Source organism: Bombina bombina, chromosome 6 (assembly GCF_027579735.1).
Source record: "Bombina bombina isolate aBomBom1 chromosome 6, aBomBom1.pri, whole genome shotgun sequence".
NCBI classification, from domain to species: domain Eukaryota; kingdom Metazoa; phylum Chordata; class Amphibia; order Anura; family Bombinatoridae; genus Bombina; species Bombina bombina.
This window is the reverse complement of record NC_069504.1, coordinates 167,064,011-167,090,731: the sequence shown is the minus strand read 5'-3', so window position 1 is coordinate 167,090,731 and position 26,721 is coordinate 167,064,011. Positions and strand designations below refer to the sequence as shown.

The 26,721-nt window shown below is 37.9% G+C and overlaps 1 protein-coding gene across 3 annotated transcripts in view; it reads right to left on the bottom strand.

Annotated features, from left to right (window-relative positions):
* Positions 1–26,477, bottom strand: part of CADPS2 (calcium dependent secretion activator 2) — a 1,413,577-nt gene extending 1,387,100 nt beyond the window's left edge. For all 3 annotated transcript variants that reach the window (XM_053716670.1, XM_053716668.1, XM_053716669.1), the window contains exon 1: positions 25,862–26,477. In XM_053716670.1, coding sequence (XP_053572645.1) covers positions 25,862–26,194 — 333 coding nt within the window. In that variant the 5' untranslated portion in view covers positions 26,195–26,477. The remainder of the gene's footprint in view (positions 1–25,861) is intronic.
* Positions 26,478–26,721: the final 244 nt, after the last annotated feature.

Here is a 26,721-nt window from a genome sequence, read left to right as displayed (position 1 = left end):
TCACTAAAGCCGGTTGTGTGCGGCGTTTCTGTGGTAGCCCCTATTCCGCAAAAAAATTGTGGAAGTCTTGGGGGAGTAAACTGTGGAACTTGGCGGTCAAAATAAATGACTTGATGGTTAAAAGCAGTTTAGGGATGAAATGATCCTCAAATTGTGCTGACTGTGCGGTCGCGATGTAGCGACTAAAAGAGCAGTTTGTTCCCTTTGGTTGCTAGTAGCAACTGGTGGATCCTTTAATGTCGAAAACTTGGCGGTCGTTGAAAACGACTATTGAGGCAGGTGTGTCTTTGCGGTCATTAAAAAATGACTAAGCGTCTAAAAAGTCTTAGAATGGCTTTGCGGTCACTTTATAGTGACTGGGAGATCTTTGCGGTCGTTAGTAACGACTCTGAAGTTCCTATATAAATGTGACCAGGCACAAGAACATAGGGTAAACGTCCTCCAAATGTGTAGTATAGTGAAATAAACAAAGGCTAAAAAACAAATAGCACAGTGTCTCAGTCAACGCGTTTCGCCCGTGGGCTTTATCAAGACATGTTGTTCTGTGCTAACATGTGGGTATTTGAATACTAACATCCATTTTCATTGGTGAACTAATTAAACAATTAAAGGTGGAATATGTTGTTCATAGTAAATCAGACTTAAGGTGGAATTGTTCAGTAATAGTCAAACTTTCAACATATAGTACATACATTCAAAAAATGGCAAGATATATATCTAAAGTTGGTAGACGGCGTGTTTAGGTGTTGTTTTTTTAAAAAATAGATAAAAAAGGTGTCTAAAATGACAATGTATGTATATATTTATATATTAGACATGAGGAAGAATTAAGAATAGACACACATGTCTGCGAATAATCTGCTTATAAAAAAGGGGTAATGTCTAATTCAGAGTTCAGCCCTGTGGGGTGTAATGTGTCCATATTGTATATCATTTTGGCTTCTAATTTCAGTAGTTGGTTTTCTAAGTTGCCCCCTCTCCAGTTAAGTTTTACTTTTGCAAGGCCCCAAAATTTAAAGTGTTTCAGATTGTTGTTGTGACTTTCCCTGAAATGTGAGTACAAGTGTGTATCAAGATTCCCTCTGTCTATACAGGAGAGGTGTTCCCTAATTCTTTCACGGAGGGTCCTGGTAGTTTCTCCGATGTAATATTTTTTGCACGAACATTCAATGATATAAACCACTCCTTTATCCTGACATCTTATAGTGTCTTCTATTTTGAATTTAAAGTTATTAACCTCAATTTCTTTCTTTTTGCAACTGTATTTGCAAGAGCGGCACCCAAAGCATGGAAAAAAGCCAGATAGTTTTTTCCCTTCTAAGTTAATCTCATGGCTCTTTTTTGACAGGGGTTTTAGTTCACTTTGTGCCAGTTTATTCTTTAAATTTTGTGCTCTTCTGTAAATAATTCTAGGCTGTGTTGGTACTTTCTCTCCTATTATTGGGTCTGTTTGTACTAGATGCCAATGTTTTGTTAGAATTTTCTTAATTAGGTTGCTGTTGTTATTGTAATTTGTAATAAATGATACATCTATTGTGTTTGATTGGTCTTCGTAGTTTAGGCTCGTTTTATCTTTATTCTTGTATGTGAGAAGTGTTTTTCTGTCTATTTTATCTACTTCTTCCTTTGCCGAATTGATAATTTTCTCGTCATACCCTCTTTCTCTAAATTTAGTTTCTAGAATGGTTATTTGTTTCTCATAGTCTGTATGTCTCGAGCAATTTCTTTTTATCCTTAAATATTGCCCTTTAGGGATGTTATTCTTCCACCTTTCTAGATGACAACTGTTATAATGTACAAAATTGTTGGCGTCTACTTTCTTGAAATGTGTAGTGGTTACAATTTGATCATCTATTACTTCTATGTCAAGGTCGAGAAAGATGGCTTTGTTTTTACTGTATGTATATGTAAAGTTGATGTTTCTGTCATTTTTGTTCATATCATCACAGATCTCTATTAGTTCAGATTCTTCCCCTTTCCATATGAATATAATATCGTCTATATATCTTTTGTATAGTACAAGATTTGCACCCAGTCTATGCTGAAGGAAAAAAGATTCCTCCCAGTTACCCATGAAGAGATTAGCATAGCTGGGTGCAAATCTTGTACCCATGGCAGTTCCAGTTTTTTGTAAGTAGAATTTCTCATTGAATGAGAAATAGTTCTGATTAAGAATAAATTGAATGCCCTCTAGTAAAAAGTCTCTCTGCTCTTTAGCCAATGTGTCATCTTTCTCCAAAAAAGTTTTCACAGCTTGGATACCAAATTCATGATTGATGATTGTATATAGCGACGTGACATCGCATGTCACTAATATGTAATTTGGTTCCCATTTTAAATTGTGTAATATTTGTAAAATTTCTGTTGTATCCTTTAAATAAGATGGTAATTTTTTAACATAAAACTGGAGAAACTCATCCAAATATTGGGATAGATTAGAGGTTAAAGAGTTTATCCCGGAGATAATAGGTCTTCCGGGAGGGTTTGTCAGGCTTTTATGTACCTTCGGTAGGTAATAGAATATTGGGATTTTGGTTTGTTTTGGTAACAGAAAGTTATATTCTTTATTGTTCAAGATATTCTTATTTTTAGCTGTATCTAGCATTTTGGATAGTTTGGATGTGAATTTTTTTGTCGGGTCTAGACTTAATATTTCATAGGTAGTGGTGTCTCCTAGTAGTCTGTGTGCCTCTTCGATGTATTGTGTCCTATTCATTATTACGACTCCTCCCCCCTTATCCGCAGGTTTAATGATTATGTTTGGGTCAGATTGGAGGTTTCTTAATACCTTTTTTTCTTTGAATGTCAAATTGTTATTGTATTTATTGGTGATGTTAGCTTTTTTTATATCTCTCTGTACCAATTTCTCAAACATTTCAAGATTCTTCCCTTTTTCATTGGTTGGGTAGAAGGTTGATTTAGGTTTTAGTTTGGAATGTTTGAACACCCCATTGTCATTCTGACTAGAATTGGTTTGTATGGGTTTTTGCCAATTCCTCTCTATCGGATTTTTAAGGAAGTACCTTTTGAGGGTTAATTTTCTTACGTATTGACTTATATTGATGTGGGTATCGAATTTATTTAGTGTTGTGGTTGGAGCAAAGTTTAACCCCAGATTAAGTACTCTCTTTTCTTCTTCAGTCAGTGATTTATCACTTATATTAAAGATGCCACTTGTCGATACTACTTCACTCTTTTTGTGTCCCTTTCCCTTTCTACCTCCTCTGGTGCCTCTCTTGTTCTTTTTCTTAAGGGTGGGTCTGTTTTGTGTTCTGTGTTTTTTGAAGTTCCTGGTGTTGGGTGGCTTATCCCTAAAAAATGATTATCATCATTTTGCTGACAATCTGAATTTAATGGTTCAAAACGATTGGAAGTTCTCACTCTCCAATCGTTATTTTGTCTATCTTTGTCGTATATGTGTTGTGAGTGTTGTCTTCTGTAATATTTTGGTTCTTCCCAATATTCAGTAGTGGGTTCATGATAGGACCTATGTTCATCTGGGTAGTCCCTCTCCCTGTGATCTCTATTGTATTGTGTATTATTCCTATATCTATTATAGCCTCTTTGTGTATAGTTCCCTTGATTGTAATGATAAGAATCATTGAATGATATGTGCCTGTTGTCCTCCCTCCATCTATCTCTATTGTAGTTTTGTGGGGTTCTGTTATAAGTAGGTCTATTGTAATATCCAGAATTGGAATTATAGTGTTGTGGTTGTTTATTGTGAGGCCTATTATTTGATCTTGATCTTGGTTTATATTTAATTTTCTCTATTTTCTGTAAACTGGTATTTTTATTTTTATCGTCCCCTGTGAGTCTTGTTTCTTTGTTTGTGTTATCATTACTATCAGTGGTGTCTAGGTTGTAGTCATCTTTATCTCTATTTAATTTTCTCCATTTCACCTCCTGGAGTTCATTATTTAAAATAGTTAAATTGCTCACAATCTCCTTTTGTTTGTTTCTAAAATCTTGGTGATCTTTTTTGTCTAATAGTTTTATTTTAAGTGCAGTGATGTTTTTTTCTATAGTGTCCAGTGAAATTTCTCGTGATTTTTTTAAAATTGTTAGAAATGTCAGTGATGCTGTTTCTAGTGCCTCATCCCATTCATTTTGTAGTGTTTCTATCAATTCGAATGTGCAGTTCTTTTTTAATCTTAAACCTCTCGGTATGATTTTCATTGAAATGTATTTCTCTAAAAATGAATTGAATGTATGTACTATATGTTGAAAGTTTGACTATTACTGAACAATTCCACCTTAAGTCTGATTTACTATGAACAACATATTCCACCTTTAATTGTTTAATTAGTTCACCAATGAAAATGGATGTTAGTATTCAAATACCCACATGTTAGCACAGAACAACATGTCTTGATAAAGCCCACGGGCGAAACGCGTTGACTGAGACACTGTGCTATTTGTTTTTTAGCCTTTGTTTATTTCACTATACTACACATTTGGAGGACGTTTACCCTATGTTCTTGTGCCTGGTCACATTTATATAGGAACTTCAGAGTCGTTACTAACGACCGCAAAGATCTCCCAGTCACTATAAAGTGACCGCAAAGCCATTCTAAGCCTTTGTTTATTTCACTATACTACACATTTGGAGGACGTTTACCCTATGTTCTTGTGCCTGGTCACATTTATATAGGAACTTCAGAGTCGTTACTAACGACCGCAAAGATCTCCCAGTCACTATAAAGTGACCGCAAAGCCATTCTAAGACTTTTTAGACGCTTAGTCATTTTTTAATGACCGCAAAGACACACCTGCCTCAATAGTCGTTTTCAACGACCGCCAAGTTTTCGACATTAAAGGATCCACCAGTTGCTACTAGCAACCAAAGGGAACAAACTGCTCTTTTAGTCGCTACATCGCGACCGCACAGTCAGCACAATTTGAGGATCATTTCATCCCTAAACTGCTTTTAACCATCAAGTCATTTATTTTGACCGCCAAGTTCCACAGTTTACTCCCCCAAGACTTCCACAATTTTTTTGCGGAATAGGGGCTACCACAGAAACGCCGCACACAACCGGCTTTAGTGACGTCACACCGGCTACAAAAAAGGCGCAAATCAATACCATCTGGTAACGCCACGCCAAACCGCATACAACGCGGCCGCTACCCGACTGCTACTTCAAATCTCTACTGAACATCTAAGGAGATACATGTTCATCTCACAGTTGCTAACAGCAATTTAAAACGCAAGTACTTTACACTGCCATTTGATCTCTTTTACCAAGTGTTACTAAACAGTAACGAATAAGGGAGACGTCCCTATACTTTTAGATACAAATGTTTTAACTGTCACATATTTGATATATTGTTTTAAACCTATTTTAAATAAATTGTATCCACAATTGTACTTTCCTTGCTTCCTTTATCTTTTATTCACTTTATATATTTATTTCCAAATACTGGTACGTACACAGCACTTATCACCTATCCAGTATTAGATTTTATATCCACTATATACACCGATATATAGTTTTATCTATAGATATATAACATCACTAGCTCAGTCTTTACATACTGCAGAATCTCACACAAATCAACTAGTGTTGTTTCTTCGGAAACATGGTTGGAGGATCAATTTACCAAAAAGTTTCTTGATTCCTCAGACAAGGGTCACCTTTTTAGGCTTCCAGATAGATTCAGTGTCCATGACTCTGTCTCTAACAGACAAGAGACGTTTAAAATTGGTTGCAGCCTGCCGGCACCTTCAGTCTCAGTCATTCCCTTCAGTGGCTATGTGCATGGAAGTTTTAGGTCTCATGACTGCAGCATCGGACGCAATCCCCTTTGCTCGTTTTCACATGAGACCTCTACAGCTTTGTATGCTGAATCAATGGTGCAGGGATTATACAAAGATATCACAATTAATATCCTTGAATCCCAATGTACGACACTCTCTGACATGGTGGATAGATCACCATCATTTAGTTCAAGGGGCTTCTTTTGTTCGCCCAACCTGGACTGTGATCACAACAGATGCGAGTCTTTCAGGTTGGGGAGCTGTTTGGGGATCTCTGACAGCACAAGGGTTTGGAAATCTCAAGAGGCGAGATTACCAATAAATATTTTAGAACGTGCAATTCTCAGGGCTCTTCAGTTCTGGCCTCTACTAAAGAGAGAACCGTTCATTTGTTTTCAGACAGACAATATCACAACTGTGGCTTATGTCAATCATCAGGGTGGGACTCACAGTCCCCAAGCTATGAAAGAAGTATCTCGGATACTTGCCTGGGCGGAATCCAGCTCCTGTCTAATGTCTGCGGTGCATATCCCAGGCGTAGACAATTGGGAGGCGGATTATCTCAGCCGCCAGACTTTACATCCAGGGGAGTGGTCTCTCCATCCAGATGTGTTTTCTCAGATTGTTCAGAAGTGGGGGCTTCCAGAGATAGATCTCATGGCCTCTCATCTAAACAAGAAACTTCCCAGATACCTGTCCAGGTCCAGGGATGTTCAGGCGAAAGCAGTGGATGCGCTGACACTTCCTTGGTGTTATCAACCTGCTTACATCTTTCCGCCTCTAGTTCTCCTTCCAAGAGTGATCTCCAAAATATCATGGAACAGTCTTTTGTGTTGCTGGTGGCTCTAGCATGGCCACACAGGTTTTGGTATGCGGATCTGGTTCGGATGTCCAGTTGCCCGCCTTGGCCACTTCCGTTACGGCCGGACCTACTATCTCAAGGTCCGTTTTTCCATCAGGATCTCAAATCATTAAATTTGAAGGTATGGAAATTGAACGATTAGTTCTAAGTCATAGAGGTTTCTCTGACTCAGTGATTAATACTATGTTAGAAGCTCGTAAATCTGTTTCTAGAAAGATTTATTATAGAGTTTGGAAGACTTACATTTCATGGTGTTCTTCTCATAAATTCTCCTGGCATTCTTTTAGAATTCCTAGAATTTTACAGTTTCTTCAGGATGGTTTGGATAAGGGTTTGTCTGCAAGTTCCTTGAAAGGACAAATCTCCGCTCTGTTTTATTTCACAGAAAGATTGCTATTCTTCCTGATATTCACTGTTTTGTACAGGCTTTAGTTCGTATTAAGCCTGTCATTAAATCAATTTCTCCTCCTAGGAGTCTTAATTTGGTTCTGAAGGCTTTACAGGCTCCTCCATTTGAGCCTATGCATTCTTTGGACATTAAACTACTTTCCTGGAAAGTGTTGTTCCTTTTGGCTATTTCTTTTGCTAGAAGAGTTTCTGAGCTATCTGCTTGTGAGTCTCCTTTTCTGATTTTTCATCAGGATAAGACAGTTTTGCGGACTTCTTTTCAATTTTTACCTAAGGTTGTGAATTCTAACAACATTAATAGAGAAATTGTTGTTCCTTCCTTGTGTCCTAATCCTAAGAATTCTTTGGAGAGATCCTTACATTCTTTGGATGTGGTAAGAGCTTTGAAATATTATGTGGAAGCTACTAAAAATTTCCGGAAGACTTCCAGTTTATTTGTTTTATTTTCTGGTCCTAGGAAATGTCAGAAAGCTTCTGCTATTTCCTTGGCTTCTTGGTTGAAACTTTTGATTCATCAAGCTTTTTTGGAGTCAGGTCAAACCCCGCCTCAGAGAATAACAGCTCATTCTACTAGATCAGTTTCCACTTCGTGGGCTTTTAAGAATGAAGCTTCAGTTGATCAGATTTGCAAAGCAGCAACTTGGTCCTCTTTGCATACATTTACTAAATTCTACCATTTTGATGTATTTGCTTCTTCGGAAGCAGTTTTTGGTAGAAAAGTTCTTCAGGCAGCTGTTTCAGTTTGATTCTTCTGCTTTTGATGTAAGTGTTTTTCTTTCAAAAGTGAAAATAACTTATTTTTTTGGGTTGTGGATTATTTTTTCAGCGGAAAATGGCTGTTTTTATTTTATTCCCTCCCTCTCTAGTGACTCTTGAGTGGAAGACTCCACATCTTGGGTATTGATATCCCATATGTCACTAGCTCATGGACCCTTGCCAATTACATGAAAGAAAACATAATTTATGTAAGAACTTACCTGATAAATTAATTTCTTTCATATTGGCAAGAGTCCATGAGGCCCACCCTTTTTATGGTGGTTATGATTTTTTGTATAAAGCACAATTATTTCCAAATTTCCTTTGTTGATGCTTTCTACTCCTTTCTTTATCACCCCACTGCTTGGCTATTCGTTAAACTGAATCGTGGGTGTGGTGAGGGGTGTATTTATAGGCATTTTGAGGTTTGGGAAACTTTTCCCCTCCTGGTAGGATTGTATATCCCATACGTCACTAGCTCATGGACTCTTGCCAATATGAAAGAAATTAATTTATCAGGTAAGTTCTTACATAAATTATGTTTTTCCTATTATCACTCTACAAATTATCGCATGTCCCATTCGACAGTCATGCCTTGTGGGGATTTTGTTTTTAATTTATAGATCCAGAAGAGCTCCTTCTTATCCAAGATCTTATTTAGGTTACCTCCCCATACAGGTATATTTGCTATATCTATAATTTTAATTTTTAAATTAGGGACATTAGTTAAATGGAAAAGATTAAAATGTCTAGCTATGGCTGAATCTTTATTGTAATTTTTTATATCTCTTACATGTTCTCTAGCACGTGATCTGAAATCTCTGGACGATTGTCCCACATATTGGACCCCACACATCTTACAGTCCAATAAATAAACAATGTTTTTAGTGAGACATGTTGCATAGAATTCAATGTGAAATGTTTCTCCTGTTACATGGCTGGCATATGTATTGCCAAACTCCATATTATCACAAGTAATGCAATTAGTTAAATGTGCTCTAAAATTGCCCGTGCCCCTGAGCCAGGTACTTCTGGAGGTTTTTTTAGAGTTAACCATACTTGGTGATAATCTTGTAGCCAAAGTGGGTGTTTTTTTTGCCACAAATCTACATTTCTTTATGTAAGGTTGTAGGATGTCATCCCCTTGCTTTTGTAAATAAAATTTAGAATCAAACAAAGTAATTGTGGGTGAGTAGGAAATTCACAACATCCAAGATATGTAATTTGACATCTTTGCCAAATGTAGTTTCATTGGTGATAAAAAGACTCCAGAGCCTGACGCCCATGCACATGAGGTATAGATGAATACAAAGATATTGCATCAACAATTACCCACTTGTAACCCACCTGCCATTCAAAATCTTTTAAGACATCCAAGAGCTGATGTCAAATTACATATCTTTGATGTTGTGAATTTCCTACTCACCCACAATTACTTTGTTTGATTCTAAATTTTATTTACAAAAGCAAGGTACGGCAATGGGGGCAAAATTTGCCCCCTCATATGCCAATTTATTTGTGGGTGAGTGGGAACACAAATACATCTACAATAATAATAATATTGGTGGTAGGGACTTCAGGCCTGACATACTCATGTACATGAGGTACATTGATGATTTGATTTTTATTGTTAAGGACACTTTCCCATTTGATGAGTTTCTAAGTTACATCAATAACAATGATATTAACCTTAGGTTTACGGGAGATATGTTCTTCGATGAGGTTAATTTTCTAGACCTGACCTTATTAGGTGACCCTATCACAAAAAGGATCATCTCTAAAACTTATCGAAAAGAGACAGCAGGAAATAACATCCTGCACGCCTCGTCTTGCCACCCTAAACACCTGGTTAATTCCATTCCAAGGGGGCAGTTTCAGGTTAAGGCGTAATGCCAGTACTTTAGAAAATTAGACCCAAGGAGCACAAGAGCTCATTAAGATACTTAAACTTAGAGGGTATGATGAAACACTTCTACAAAATACTTTTGAGGAAATCAAATCATGGGAAACTAAGTCAGGCAGTTCCTCTAAAGCTGGCAATAAACACTACCCCAATGAAGAGGATATAGTCTTCTCCACAGAATACTCTGTACACTACAACACTATTTGCAACATCCTTAGGAAACATTTAAATGTCTTAAAGGGGGACGACATCCAACAACCTTACATAAAGAAATGTAGATTTGTGTAAAAAAAACACCCACTTTGGCTACAAGATTATCACCAAGTATGGTTAACTCTAAAAAAACCTCCAGAAGTACCTGGCACAGGGGCACGGGCAATTTTAGAGCACATTTAACTAATTGCATTACTTGTGATAATATGGAGTTTGGCAATGCATTTGCCAGCCATGTAACAGGAGAAACATTTCACATTGAATTCTATGCAACATGTCTCACTAAAAACATTGTTTATTTATTGGACTGTAAGATGTGTGGGGTCCAATATGTGGGACAATCGTCCAGAGATTTCAGATCACGTGCTAGAGAACATGTAAGATATAAAAAATTACAATATAGATTCAGCCGTAGCTAGACATTTTAATCTTTTCCATTTAACCAATGTCCCTAATTTAAAAATTAAAATTATAGATATAGCAAATATACCTGTACGGGGAGGTAACCTAAATAAGATCTTGGATAAGAAGGAACTCTTCTGGATCTATAAATTAAAAACAAAATCCCCACAAGGCATGAATGTTGAATGGGACATGCGCTTTTTTGTAGAATGATATTAGGAAAACCCTTTTTATCATTTTTTTTCCCCATTTATAATAGTAACATCATTTGATAATAATGAACTACATAATAATAACATGCATATGAACCATAGGGTCATTAATTAATATACTTTGTGGACCAATTTGTTTATTCAATTTTTTCAAAAATTAATTGCATATTTATTAATTAGTTCTAGTATGAATATTAAATATTATATAGAGATATTCATTTTGAATAGATGTATACACATATATTTGATTGGCGGATTTATCTTTTTTGTAACAAAAAACATAAGTTATTTAGTTCTGTGATTGGTCATACTCTATTTCAATGCATAAAAATTATCATTATTTTTGTATTTAGCCAATTCCTCTCACCATCTCTGCAAGTAAATATCAATTTTGATTTTAGATGTTACTATCTTTGAATATGGCCATTTATCAATGAGTATTACTCTGTATATGCACCTACTACATACATACGTCATTTTAATGGTTGCATATGATTGGATACTGGCCCTTTAAACATAGTTCCGCTTTTACCTGAGCTCAGGTTCTATGAGTGAGCGCCACAATGCGCATGGATTAATAAAAGACTTTTTTTTCTGTTGCTAGAAGCCGGCATATTTTCTTATTTAATCTTAAAGATTCCTCTCCTTTAAACAAGGTTCTCTTGTCCTTGTAAGGGGGCTATACACTTTTAAAGCCTTCCTCTAAAGCTGCAGTCTCACTAACAAGGAAATCCCTGAATCTGCCACTGAAGTCATTATAGAGGATACAATTTGAAGTTTAATGACCCCATAAATGTTACTGTTCCAATAAATATTAAAATTGTAAACTGTTTTGTTTTTGCACTGGTACTGTAGCTTTGACTGGCTATTCACAGCATCCTTTTTGGGGAAATAAGTAGTTAAATAAACATAGTCACTATTAGCAAAGAATACAAGCGGATGAGTAAAATGTCCATTTATAATGAAACTAATGCTTTGTTCTGTGACTGCACTTCAATTCAGCTTACATCTGCTGCATTGTGGATGCACCTGCTTGCTAATTCAGGTAATTGTTAAGAGAACAGCCAAACTACTAACATTAAAAAATAAATAGGAGAGCTGGTATAGAGCTTCATTTCACAAATGACAATACCAAACATTTAAAGGATATTAATTCCTTCCATGGTCAGTGTAAACACAAACTGGCAAACTAGAAAGGAATTGGAACTTCCTCCTTTTCTGGTTAACAGTCAAAAAATGTGATGTATTTAGTGTGCAATTATAATAACATAAAACACAGATATCATTAAGCTAGCAAAGTACTCATTTTTGGCTACAATGAAGACATTAGTCTTGGCAAACAAAATCAAATAATTTAAATAAATAAATAAAAAAGGTCGCACAAAACTGTCAATTTTCACTTTGTTTTCAGAAGACATATGCACCTCTATTTCTAAATCATTTATGACTGACAGATGATTAAAGCATTAGTATGGGTTCATTTCATTTATTTAAATAAATAGACTAGGAGATATATATATATATATATATATATATATATAAATAAACAAAAAAAGAGGTATCTATTACTATGCAAAGCAATATGCTACCAAACTGTGCTCTCTATAACTTAGTAGTTAATAGGTTTTAAATGAGAAGGTCAAATAGATACAACATATAGTGTTATTAAAAAACACCGTAAATCAATTATTTTTCTATGTTGCATAGACAATTCTTACAGAAATGGATAATATAAATAATATATATATATTTTAGTAAAAAGGATAAATTATTCCAACACAATGTTGAGAGGTCTAGATAGGTGCTGGTTGATGTTTTCACAAAAAATCAGTTATCCCACGGATTGGAGAGAAATATATATATATATATACCATAGGTGGAAATCTCAGTGGTGTTTGTGTTTCAGATATTCTCAAATTACTATAAAAACAAAATTTATGCTTACCTGATAAATTCCTTTCTCCTGTAGTGTGGTCAGGATATTAACTCCTCCCCAACAGGAAGTGCAAGAGGATTCACCCAGCAGAGCTGCTATATAGCTCCTCCCCTCTATGTCACTCCTCCTCATCTGGTCTTCGGGTCTGAACTCTGAATATGATCTAATTAATTTCTGGAAATAATCATGTGGTCCTCTCATCTCCCTCTCTTGTATTGGCCTGACGTATAGGAATATTATAAATTACAAGAGTAATATTTACACTAAATACTAATATTAATATACAATAATATAATAAGCCTACCATTTAGGATGAGTCTATAACTCTAACTTTTCCCACTAGAACCATTGCAATTTTAGAATAACTAATATCTTAGATAAAATATTCTCAAAACATATTTGTAAACATTTATAAAACATTCATAAAATCTCCTCAGTTGTCTTTGTAATTCAGTAACCACTTATTCTTAACTCTTTGTATAAATCTGCATCTAGTTAGAATGGCTTTAAGTTATTCTTATAAGCCAAATTTGTGTGATATGTTTCACCAAAATTATGTGGTTACGAATCCCCACTGTGTAATAATGGGCATCATAAATATACCTCATGTTAAATGTGAACACTGGGTTAATAATTCCCATCCTTCTATTTTTCCAGGTAATCTGGTGTAAACTATAATAATGAATTACTCGCTTTGCATTTAATCAGGGTTTAAAATTAAATTTCTTTAGCAGTTTGCAAAAGTAAAAACAAACCCATATAATGAAATGAAATATAAATATAAAGATATTTCCTCTCTAAGTGTTCACAGTTCACATGGGGTTAAGTATTTATTCCAGCTTAAACTTGCCAATTAAATTTTAACCAATTGGATTTTCCCAGCCACCTTAAATAGGTGAGCAGGGATTTTACCTGTAGCTATGATTACGCCGTAAGCGGCGAAACATGTCAGCAGCAGTTTTTTCACAAGTTTTGTTGGAGTTGTGAGACATGCCGATTTCTGATCATGTATTCATGGATTTTTATTTTTAAACTGAAATAAATCGAGTTTTGGATCTGCAAAAAGTCTCTGCAATTTGTTTCTTATTGCTATATATATATATATATATATATATATATATATATATATATATATATATATATATATATATATATATATATATATATATATATATATATATATATATATATATATATATATATATATATATATATATATATACCATAGGTGGAAATCTCAGTGGTGTTTGTGTTTCAGATATTCTCAAATTACTATAAAAACAAAATTTATGCTTACCTGATAAATTCCTTTCTCCTGTAGTGTGGTCAGTCCACGGGTCATCATTGCTTCTGGGATATTAACTCCTCCCCAACAGGAAGTGCAAGAGGATTCACCCAGCAGAGCTGCTATATAGCTCCTCCCCTCTATGTCACACCCAGTCATTCGACCAAGAACCAACGAGAAAGGAGAAGCCAAAGGGTGCAGTGGTGACTGGAGTATAATTTAAAAATTTTTATAAACCTGCCATAAAAAACAGGGCGGGCCGTGGACTGACCACACTACAGGAGAAAGGAATTTATCAGGTAAGCATAAATTTTGTTTTCTCCTGTTAAGTGTGGTCAGTCCACGGGTCATCATTACTTCTGGGATACCAATACCAAAGCTAAAGTACACGGATGACGGGAGGGGCAGGCAGGCTCTTTATACGGAAGGAACCACTGCCTGAAGAACCTTTCTCCCAAAAACAGCCTCCGAAGAAGCAAAAGTGTCAAATTTGTAAAATTTGGAAAAAGTATGAAGAGAAGACCAAGTTGCAGCCTTGCAAATCTGTTCAACAGAAGCCTCATTCTTAAAGGCCTAAGTGGAAGCCACAGCTCTAGTAGAATGTGCTGTAACTCTTTCAGGAGGCTGCTGTCCAGCAGTCTCATAGGCTAACCGTATTATGCTACGAAGCCAAAAAGAGAGAGAGGTAGCCGAAGCTTTTTGACCTCTCCTCTGACCAGAATAAAACGACAAACAGGGAAGACGTTTGTCGAAAATCCTTAGTTGCCTGTAGATAAAATTTCAGGGCACGGACTACATCTAGATTGTGTAGCAGACGTTCCTTCTTCGAAGAAGGATTAGGACACAAAGATGGGACAACAATCTCTTGATTGATATTCCGGTTAGTGACCACCTTAGGTAGGAACCCAGGTTTAGTACGCAGAACTACCTTGTCTGAATGAAAAATCAGATGAGAATCACAATGTAAGGCAGATAACTCAGAGACTCTTCGAGCCGAGGAAATCGCCATTAACAACAGAACTTTCCAAGATAACAGCTTGATATCAATGGAATGAAGGGGTTCAAACGGAACACCCTGTAAAACATTAAGAACTAAGTTCAAACTCCATGGTGGAGCAACAGTTTTAAACACAGGCTTGATCCTAGCTAAAGCCTGACAAAAAGCTTGAACGTCCGGAACTTCTGACAGACGTATGTGTAAAAGAATGGACAGAGCTGAAATCTGTCCCTTTAAGGAACTAGCGGATAAACCCTTTTCTAAACCTTCTTGTAGAAAGGACAATATCCTCGGAATCCTAACCTTACTCCATGAGTAACTCTTGGATTCGCACCAATATAAGTATTTGCGCCATATCTTATGGTAAATCTTTCTGGTAACAGGCTTCCTAGCCTGTATTAAGGTATCAATAACTGACTCAGAAAAACCACGTTTTGATAAAATCAAGCGTTCAATTTCCAAGCAGTCAGCTTCAGAGAAATTAGATTTTGATGTTTGAAGGGACCCTGGATCAGAAGGTCCTGTTTCAGAGGTAGAGACCAAGGTGGGCAGGATGACATGTCCACTAGATCTGCATACCAAGTCCTGCGTGGCCATGCAGGCGCTATTAGAATCACTGATGCTCTCTCCTGTTTGATTCTGGCAATCAATCGAGGAAGCATCGGGAAGGGTGGAAACACATAAGCCATCCCGAAGGTCCAAGGTGCTGTCAAAGCATCTATCAGAACCGCTCCAGGATCCCTGGATCTGGACCCGTAACGAGGAAGCTTGGCGTTCTGTCGAGACGCCATGAGATCTATCTCTGGTTTGCCCCAACGTCGAAGTATTTGGGCAAAGACCTCCGGATGAAGTTCCCACTCCCCCGGATGAAAAGTCTGACGACTTAGGAAATCCGCCTCCCAGTTCTCCACTCCCGGGATGTGGATTGCTGACAGGTGGCAAGAGTGAGACTCTGCCCAGCGAATTATCTTTGATACTTCCATCATTGCTAGGGAGCTTCTTGTCCCTCCCTGATGGTTGATGTAAGCTACAGTCGTGATGTTGTCCGACTGAAACCTGATGAACCCCCGAGTTGTTAACTGGGGCCAAGCCAGAAGGGCATTGAGAACTGCTCTCAATTCCAGAATGTTTATTGGCAGGAGACTCTCCTCCTGATTCCATTGTCCCTGAGCCTTCAGAGAATTCCAGACAGCGCCCCAACCTAGTAGGCTGGCGTCTGTTGTTACAATTGTCCAGTCCGGCCTGCTGAATGGCATCCCCCTGGACAGATGTGGCCGAGAAAGCCACCATAGAAGAGAATTTCTGGTCTCTTGATCCAGATTCAGAGTAGGGGACAAGTCTGAGTAATCCCCATTCCACTGACTTAGCATGCACAATTGCAGCGGTCTGAGATGTAGGCGTGCAAAGGGTACTATGTCCATTGCCGCTACCATTAAGCCGATCACCTCCATGCATTGAGCTACTGACGGGTGTTGAATGGAATGAAGGACACGGCATGCATTTTGAAGCTTTGTTAACCTGTCTTCTGTCAGGTAAATCTTCATTTCTACAGAATCTATAAGAGTCCCCAAGAAGGGAACTCTTGTGAGTGGAAAGAGAGAACTCTTCTTTTCGTTCACCTTCCATCCATGCGACCTTAGAAATGCCAGTACTAACTCTGTATGAGACTTGGCAGTTTGAAAGCTTGAAGCTTGTATCAGAATGTCGTCTAGGTACGGAGCTACCGAAATTCCTTGCGGTCTTAGTACCGCCAGAAGAGCACCCAGAACCTTCGTGAAGATTCTTGGAGCCGTAGCCAATCCGAATGGAAGAGCTACAAACTGGTAATGCCTGTCTAGGAAGGCAAACCTTAGATACCGGTAATGATCTTTGTGAATCGGTATGTGAAGGTAAGCATCCTTTAAATCCACAGTGGTCATGTACTGACCCTTTTGGATCATGGGTAAGATTGTCCGAATAGTTTCCATTTTGAACGATGGAACTCTTAGGAATTTGTTTAGGATTTTTAAATCCAGGATTGGCCTGAAAGTTCCCTCTTTTTTGGGAACCACAAACAGATTTGAGTAAAACCCTTGTCCTTGTTCCGATCGCGGAACCGGATGGATAACTCCCATTAGTAAAAGATCTTGTACACAGCGTAGAAACGCCTCTTTCTTTATTTGGTTTGTTGACAACCTTGACAGATGAAATCTCCCTTTTGGGGGAGAGGATTTGAAGTCCAGAAGGTATCCCTGAGATATGATCTCTAACGCCCAGGGATCCTGGACATCTCTTGCCCAAGCCTGGGCGAAGAGAGAAAATCTGCCCCCCACTAGATCCGTTCCCAGATCGGGGGCCCTCAATTCATGCTGTCTTAGGGGCAGCAGCAGGTTTCCTGGCCTGCTTGCCCTTGTTCCAGGACTGGTTAGGTCTCCAGCCTTGTCTGTAGCGAGCAACAGCTCCTTCCTGTTTTGGTGCAGAGGAAGTTGATGCTGCTCCTGCTTTGAAATTCCGAAAGGAACGAAAATTAGACTGTCTAGCCTTAGGTTTGGCTTTGTCTTGAGGCAGGGCATGGCCCTTACCTCCTGTAATGTCAGCGATAATTTCTTTCAACCCGGGCCCGAATAAGGTCTGCCCTTTGAAAGGTATGTTAAGTAATTTAGATTTAGAAGTAACGTCAGCTGACCAGGATTTTAGCCACAGTGCTCTGCGTGCCTGAATGGCGAATCCGGAATTCTTGGCCGTAAGTTTAGTTAAATGTACTACGGCATCCGAAATAAATGAATTAGCTAGCTTAAGTGTCTTAAGCTTGTTTGAAATCTCATCTATAGTTATTGAGTCAAGAGTCTCTTCCAGGGACTCGGACCAAAAAGCGGCCGCGGCCGTGACAGACACAATACATGCAAGGGGTTGCAATATAAAACCTTGTTGAACAAACATTTTCTTAAGGTAACCCTCTAATTTTTTATCCATTGGATCTGAAAAGGCACAGCTATCCTCCACCGGGATAGTGGTACGCTTAGCCAGAGTAGAAACCGCTCCCTCCACCTTAGGGACCGTCTGCCATAAGTCCCGTGTGGTGGCGTCTATTGGAAACATTTTTCTAAACACAGGAGGGGGGGGAAAGGGTACACCGGCCCTATCCCACTCCTTAGCAATTATCTCTGTAAGCCTCTTAGGTATAGGAAATACGTCAGTACCGCATAGTATCTATCCAGCCTACATAATTTCTCTGGGATTGCAACGGTGTTACAATCATTTAGAGCTGCTAAAACCTCCCCTAACAGTACACGGAGGTTTTCGAGTTTAAACTTAAAATTAGAAATGTCTGAATCCATTCTATTGGGATCAGAACCGTCACCTGCTGATTGAAGCTCTCCGTCCTCATGTTCAGCATACTGTGACGCAGTATCAGACATGGCCCTATTATCAACAGCGCACTCTGTTCTCACCCCAGAGTGATCACGCTTACCTCTTAGTTCTGGTAATTTAGCCAAAACTTCAGTCATAACATTAGCCATATCCTGTAATGTGATTTGTAATGGCCGCCCTGATGTACTCGGCGCTGCAATATCACGCACCTCCCGAGCGGGAGATGCAGGTACTGACACGTGAGGCGAGTTAGTCGGCATAACTCTCCCCTCGTTGTGTGGTGAAATGTGTTCAATTTGTACAGATTGACTTTTATTTAAAGTAGCATCAATACAGTTAGTATATAAATTTCTATTGGGCTCCACTTTGGCTTTAGAACATATAGCACAGAGATATTCCTCTGAGTCAGACATGTTTAACACACTAGCAATTAAACTAGCCACTTGGAAATACTTTTCAAAGTAATTTACAAATAATATGAAAACGTACTGTGCCTTTAAGAAACACAGAAAAAGGTTATGACAGTTGAGAACTAACTATAACATCAATCTTTTACGGTAAATACACAAATTTAGCAAAGGATTGCCCCCATTAGCAATGGATAACTAACCCTGATAGCAGAAAAAAAGTACAGAAATAAACGTTTTTTATTACAGTCAGCTACAACCTCACAGCTCTGCTGTGAGTGATTACCTCCCTCAAAATAAGTTTTGAAGACCCCTGAGCTCTGTAGAGACGAACCGGATCATGCAGGGAAGACAAGAGACTTCTGACTGAATTTTTTGATGCGTAGCAAAAGCGCCAAAATAGGCCCCTCCCCCTCACACACAACAGTGAGGGAGATCAGTAAACTGTCTTAAATTAAATAAAACGACTGCCAAGTGGAAAAAAACAGTGCCCAAAACATTTTTTCACCCAGTACCTCAGAAAATTAAACGATTTAACAAGCCAGCAAAAACGTTTAACATCAAATAAATGAAATGACATTAGAAAGCCTGTTGCTAGTCACTGCAAATTAGGCTAAAGTCTTATGCATACATTATTATCCCAGTGAAGTGCCATTCCCCAGAATACTGAAGTGTAAAATATACATACATGACAGCCTGATACCAGTTGCTACTACTGCATTTAAGGCTGTTAGATTACATTAAATCGGTATGGCAGAATTTTCTCAGTCAAATTCCATTGTCAGAAAATAATAAGCTGCTACATACCTCTTTGCAGATTAACCTGCCCGCTGTCCCCTGATCTGAAGTTTACCTCTCCTCAGATGGCCGAGAACAGCAATATGATCTTAACTACGCCGGCTAAAATCATACAAAAAACTCAGGTAGATTCTTCTTCAAACTCTACCAGAGAAGGAACAACACACTCCGGTGCTGTTATAAAATAACAAACTTTTGATTGAAGGTATAAAACTAAGTATAATCACCACAGTCCTCTCACACATCCTATCTATTAGTTGGGTGCAAGAGAATGACGTAGAGGGGAGGAGCTATATAGCAGCTCTGCTGGATGAATCCTCTTGCACTTCCTGTTGGGGAGGAGTTAATATCCCAGAAGTAATGATGACCCGTGGACTGACCACACTTAACAGGAGAAACGTCTTTAAATAAATGTAATATTTCAATTAGATAATTCAGTGGTTCCTTGAGTTTCTGTTGGTCTCCTAAAGTTAGTCTAATTTACTTGTAAGTCATATTTGTGTGCTTCAAAGTGGAAGGCCATATAATCGAAAGCAACTTATCGGTGTCTTGCACAATCAGTGGCCTTATACTACATCTGAGTACACGACATCCTGAAACAATCCAAGTAGACATCTTGTTTAAAGAGACACTCAAAAAGAGGTGCTTTATAATTGCAATGTTGCTTGCATACAACTATGTGTTTAACCACTGCAAATGGGTTAAACACATAGTTAATGTATGCCCTATAGCAGCGTTTCTCAACCGTGATCCTAACAGGCCAGGTTTTCATTATAGCTGAACCAGTGAAATAATCAGCTGATGGGTGAGAGCAGGTTAGTAACCATGGTTACCCATCAGCTGATTACTTCACCTGTGCACTGGTTCAGCTATAATGATAACCTGGCTTGTTGGCCGATGATGGAAACTGCTTCTGCTCTACTGGACAACTGAAAGGAAATGTTTAGGGCAGGAAGTTTTTCAAAAAGCAAAATAATACTGAGCCATTTTAAGCTACTATGTTTTAATTTTGCAAAACTATTTATTGTTAATACAATTTAAAAGTCTCTCTTTTAGATGAAACAAACGCGACTACAATGACCTTTAATCAAGAAGACCTAGGACCCCTACAGGGACAGCCTGCCAACGGGAGATCTATTGTAACACTCCAATAAATATGTTCATTAGCCAAATGATGTCATTTGTTTTTCAGAGAGAGACCTGGGACCTTTTTCTAGTTAGCTACAACATTTTTTTTAAAACAATTCTTTTATTTTTATATTATTTTTTAACAAGCTTATGAAGGACCTATTTCCGTGTATTCATTTAGTAATTTTATTTCAGCTAGAAGAAGCCCTACAGGACAGTTTACGCACGTTTTTCAAATTAATAAACCTAAATAAAGCAGCTATTTTATAGTCAAAGAGCTGATTGGTAAACACAAAGAGGCATATTTAAGAAATGTCTTGCGGACCTGATCCGACAGTGCGCATCAGGTCCGCAAGACATTGCTGAATGCGGAGAGCAATACGCTCTCCGCATTAACATTGCACCAGCAGCTCACAAGAGCTGCTGGTGCAACGCCGCCCCCTGCAGACTCGCGGCCAATCGGCCGCCAGCAGAGCGGTGTCAATTCCTGCTCAGAGCAGGCGGACAGGGTTATGGAGCAGCGGTCTTTAGACCGCTGCTTCATAACTGCTGTTTCTGGCGAGTCTGAAAACTCGCCAGAAACAGGGGCCATCAAGCTCCTTTCGGAGCTTGATAGATAGGCCCTAAGTCTGTTCAATGTGTTCCCCTCCCACACTTTTCCCTGACCCTCTACTCTTTCAAATAGCAGGTTTCTATATGTGTGTTTGGTGAAGCGCTAGCATGTTTGGATGTAAGTTAGGGATCTTAAAGGAACACTCAATCAAAATTAAACTTTCATTATTCAGATAGAGCATGCCATTTTAAACAACTTTCCAATTTACTTCCATTAACTAAATGTGCACAGTCTTTTTATATTTAATCTTTTTGAGTCACCAGCTCCTACTGAGCATGTGCAAGAATAAGTGTGTATGCATTTGTGAATGGCTGATGGCTGTCACATGGTACAGGGGGAGTGGAAAAAAACATAACTTTTAAAATTGTCAGAATAAAAATCTACTACTCATTTAAAGTCCAGACTAAGTATTGCATTGTCTTGTTATCTTGCATTTGTTGATTATGCAAATCTACTGTGTTGACTGGTCCTTTAAAAGGAACATGAAAACCAAAATGTTCTTTCATGATTTAGATAACGCATACAATTGTAAACATTTTTCTATTTTACTTCTATTATACATTTTGCTTTATTCTATTGGTATTCTTTCTTGAAGGAGCAGCAATGCACTACTGGAAACTAGCTGAACACATCGGTAAACCAATCACAAGAGGCATACATGTGCAGACACCAATCAGCAGCTAGCTTTCAGCTCCTGAGCCTATCTAGATATACTTTTCAACAAAGGATACCAAGAAAATGAAGCAAATTAGATAAAAGAAGTAAATTAGAAAATGGTTTAAAAAATGTAAGCTCTATCTAAATCATGAAAGAAAATGTTGGGGTTTCATGTCCCTTCAAAGGGGTTCATTGGCCTATTACGATTTGGCCAAATGCTGTAACTAACTTTTCATTATTTGCTTTTAGCCTAGTTGTGTGCAACTGAGTGCTGGGTAGTCTGTATTTTGCAATGAAAAAAATTGTTTCTTTTTCCTATTACGATGTGCATCCAGGCCTGTCTGGTGTTAGCTGCCTGAGTAACTGTGACTGTCTGGTGAGCAGTGCACCCAGAGCTGTGAATTTTGCCAGAACTTTGTAGCTGTACCCAATCCGGTTTGAGAGTACAGTCCACTTTAGTGGTTGTTTTTTGTTTTCATTTTACATACAGCTTTTCTTTATACAGTTAGAAATTATTTGTATTATGTAAGATCTTCAAATGACAATATTCCTCTTAGATAGCAAATGTGCACTTTTGTAGGGCAGCACTTTGTATGCCTTTGTCTAATAACACAGGCACTTTGCTGCACAATATTTCCAGAAAAGAATGGCAAATTCTTCTTGAAAGCTTTCCTCTTTTCAGATTGTTTAAGAAGTGCAGTATTTTTTTTTTCATTAGTTGTTTTAGTGGTTTGTCTAAACTTGCTCACCCTGTGAGGAAAAAAAGCACCTGTCAGAAAATGTTTGAATACCTCCAAGTTACAATCATTCTGTATATGAAGAAAGACTGACAGCTCCCCCCCCATTTACACTACTCCGCAACAAACAAGGGAGGTGGGTTTACAGCGGGAATGATCCCATATGATCTGTCTGTAGGCTGTAATGATTATTTCCTTTTAGTATTATTATTATTATTATTAATAAAAGAATCAATGCTGACCCACCAAAGAATATCTGTCAAATAATATAGGTGTCACAGCACACACCACACAAACTAGACAAAAGAAAAGCAGGGAGGGTATGTGGCCCTGTAACATGATTTAAACTGTGTCTGCCCTGGAATTGGAAATGAGAAATAGGCGGATTAAAAATTAACTTTTAAGGCTTTCAGAGGAAATTGCTGTAGCAGGTATTTGATTGATATAATATAGAAGAAGCGTCAACTGATTCAATATGGGAATTAGTTCTGGGGCAAACAATTAATCAAAATCCATCAATAACACCCTACATAATGTCCAAGTGAGGAGAGGATTTTATATGGTAATAAAAGTGATTTGTATTATATCATTATATTAATGGAACATAAAAACAAAAAAAAAATGCTCTAATGTGTATTTTCTAATTACTGTACACTGTTTCTTGCAAATAACTATCGGCTAGATTTAGAGTTTGGCGGTAGCCGTCAAAACCAGCGTTAGAGGCTCCTAACGCTGGTTTTTACCGCCCGCTGGTATTTGGAGTCAGTCATTAAAGGGTCTAACGCACACCTTTGGCCGCAGAACTCTAAATCTAGCCGTATGTATTAAAGTCAGTTCCAGAGCAATACTGAGAGCTAGCTGAAAACACCTTGTGATCCAATGCCAAGAGGAATATTTGTGTATCTACCAATTACCAGCTAGCTCCCAGTAGTGCACTACTGCCCCTGAACCTAGTATGCTTTTCAACAAGGGAAGCCAAGAGAGTGAAGTAAATGTGATCCTAGCAGCAAAATTGAGAACTCTCTTAAAATTGCAAGCTCTGTCTGAACTTCACATCCCTTTACTGTCCATTGCAAACAAGAGACCAATCTCATCACAAGATAGACAATAAATGCAAACAAATATTTTCATACACATTCATTAAAGATAACTTTTTTTTTTGCATGAACGCAGTTAATTATGCAAAACTGGGTACTGGGTTATAAAAGGAATTATCTATCTTTTTAAACAATAAAAACTCTGGAGTAGACTGTCCCTTTAAAAGGTATTCAGTGTAGAGCACTACATTTCTCTTTAACGTATCAATTTCCTCAGAGACACAAACCATGCCTCTGTTTTTGGGATCAATGCGGAATGCTCCATTTGCAATTTAAACACTTTCACATGTATTGATTTTACTTAAACCCTCTTAGGAATAGTTTCTGAAATACTGCTGTATAGTGGCCATGATGAATGTAAAAATCAGTATTCTGAAAGCAGAAAGCCAATTGTAAACATAAAAATGTGTTAAACCACTATACAACATTACTTTGTTTTTTACTAGTTGCATATAGACATACAGAGGTGCAGTGAAAAAATGTTTTATGCCCCAAAGCTATGATAAACCTATCTTGTTCCCCTCCTCAGGCAATATAATGTCACTCATGGCTGTCAATCAAGAGCCCCAAGAATCAAACATATGTATCACTAATAAGTGGCATCCCTGAGCCCATTAGGAAAGTGCCACATAAGTTGCTTTCATGCAATTCAGATCAGAAAACCTGTAGCTGGATCTAATTTTAAGATTATTTGGTTTTAATTTCACATTGACAAAATTGTTTGTACTTGCATGCCAAAGTGAGTCATTTCATGTATTTGTTTAATGACTGACAGTACAAATTTGAATGATATACACATAGAGAATGTCTGAAATCAGGCAGTGATCAAAATAGTTACATTACTCTGTATTCTCCACACAGTTAATGAGATCTTATTACTTTGGAGAATTGATTGTCACACAGGGTGATTAAACACTTTAGTGTGTCACTGCTAACAGCTAAGGGTTTTACTGGAAATAAGGCAGGAAGGTGAATGGATTAGTGTAAATGTAGTATGTTAGAATTGGATATGTTGGATTGCGTTTGTGTGTATTATATTTAAATTGATCACAGTTAGATCTCCAGAATAATTTGTATATTATTTAAAGGAACACTGAACCCAATTTTTTTTTCCTTTCGTGATTCAGATAGAGCATGCAATTTTAAGCAGCTTTCTAATTTACTTTCTTCATTCTCTTAGTATCTTTATTTGAAAAGCAAGAATGTAATTTTTTTGGTGAACAACCTGGGTTGTTCTTGCTGATTGGTGGATTAATTTATCATACCAATAAACAAGTGCTATCCAGGGTCCTGAACTAAAACATAGCTTAGATGCCTTCTTTTTCAAATAAAGATAGCAAGAGAGCAAAAGAAATCACAAAAGAAAAAAAATTTGGGTTCAGTGTCCATTTAAATAACATACGTTTTATAGTTATAGTTCATGTTTTTCTTTAAAGTATAAACATATATTTTTACTTTATTACATAAAATGGGTCTTTGGGTAATCAGTGGAATTAGGAAAAGTAACCAAGGTGGCCACAAATCAATATAAAGATAAAAACGTTGAAGCACTATTTTAAAGAGGCTCGTATTCCCCAGCATAAGTTAGCCAACTACAACGTTCCCTCTAGCAGCTTGACTTGGATCTATCTTGAAAAGCCAGGCAGAGAGCAGTGTGTTTGCTTTCACACGCTTAGAATAACAACCTCCTCCTACCTGCTGCTGACCATGACATACAGCTCTAATTATTAATTGTGTACATGACAAACACAGCTGAAACAAATGTCATTTCAACAAATACACATTTCTACCTGTCTGTCATGTGCCATAGTCATTGTAATCTATAAAATGCATTATTATTTTATACAGTTGGCTCATGCGTGTTATATAGGTATTGTATCAATACAGTAGTTACAGATCAGATATTATTAACTCTTTGCAGTGTACTGCTGGACTACTTACTTACTGTTGCAGGTCTCTCTGGCAACCAATCATTTTTTATTAAGAGTTCATACAATGGAATCTGATATAAAGCAGCATGAATACATAACTGGACTAACGAATTAGCATAAAACAAATACATGCATAAAATAGGTATAAAACCTGTTCTGTGTATAGCCTACACATTCAGACATTTGCAGTGACATTTTTTTTTAACACAGGGTGCCACCTCTTAAAATAGCTTACACAACAGCCTGGTGTCACTGTGCATTATACATGGCAACAAAACTTAAAGCATGTCAGGAACAGGTGCACCTAAATAATGTATAGTACTAAATAGCCTGCGGAATAAACTATTTTGAGATTAAATAGTTAAAGGAATAATTCAAGTGACACCTGTTGCATAGATGTCAGTTACCTTTTGCTGCCTCCTGGCCATGTCAGTGGGTTGCTTGGCATTAAATGGGTAAGCGATGCACCTCATTACAAACACATACAACTGCAGCCTGCTTCTCCTCTCCCTCTCTTCCTTCTGCAGCCTCTCCTGTTCCTCTCTACCTTCACTGACCACAGAGGGACTGGGGCTGGCTGGCCTGGCAAGGGTCGACCTGGCACCGCAGTCCCTGGGGGGAGCATGCAGAGATCGCTGAGAAGGGGTAGCCCCACTGCCCGAGACCACCACCAACACATCCCCTCTCTCATCTTCCAGCAACTCCTCGGATTCTTCCTCACTGGAAGACGGATCTAACATCCTTCCAGGGAGTCCTGTAAACTCAGTCACTTCCCCTTTCGGTTTCAGATGCCTGTGTGTAAGTACCAGCACACCTCTTCTTCTGACACGTTGAGTTTACACCACTTAGTTCCTAAATCCAAATGTTAACTACAAGTAGATTGGAACATTCAACAGGAAAAGATCCAGAAGCCCCCACAACTTATACCCAAAGCGTTTCTGTAAGAAAATGAGTGCACTTGTTGCAGAGGTAGTTCTTCCTATTCACTTGTCTACAGCCTGGGAAAGCTGCAGCCAGCACTAAAGTCAGTGTTAGTGCTGTGATAGGGAAGCTGGGGTGGGAGTGGAGGCGGGGTGTGGTGAAGTCCACAGGATTTTAACCCTTCAGAACTCATTAACAGTGAGCAGTGCACTAAAGAATGACAATAAATAATATATAGAAATATAAATTCCACACAAAAGTATTTCATAAGCTGTTCACTCTTTACTGAACAAATAAACACAATTAATTACACAAACAATCTAATAGAAACAAATGGAATATTTGA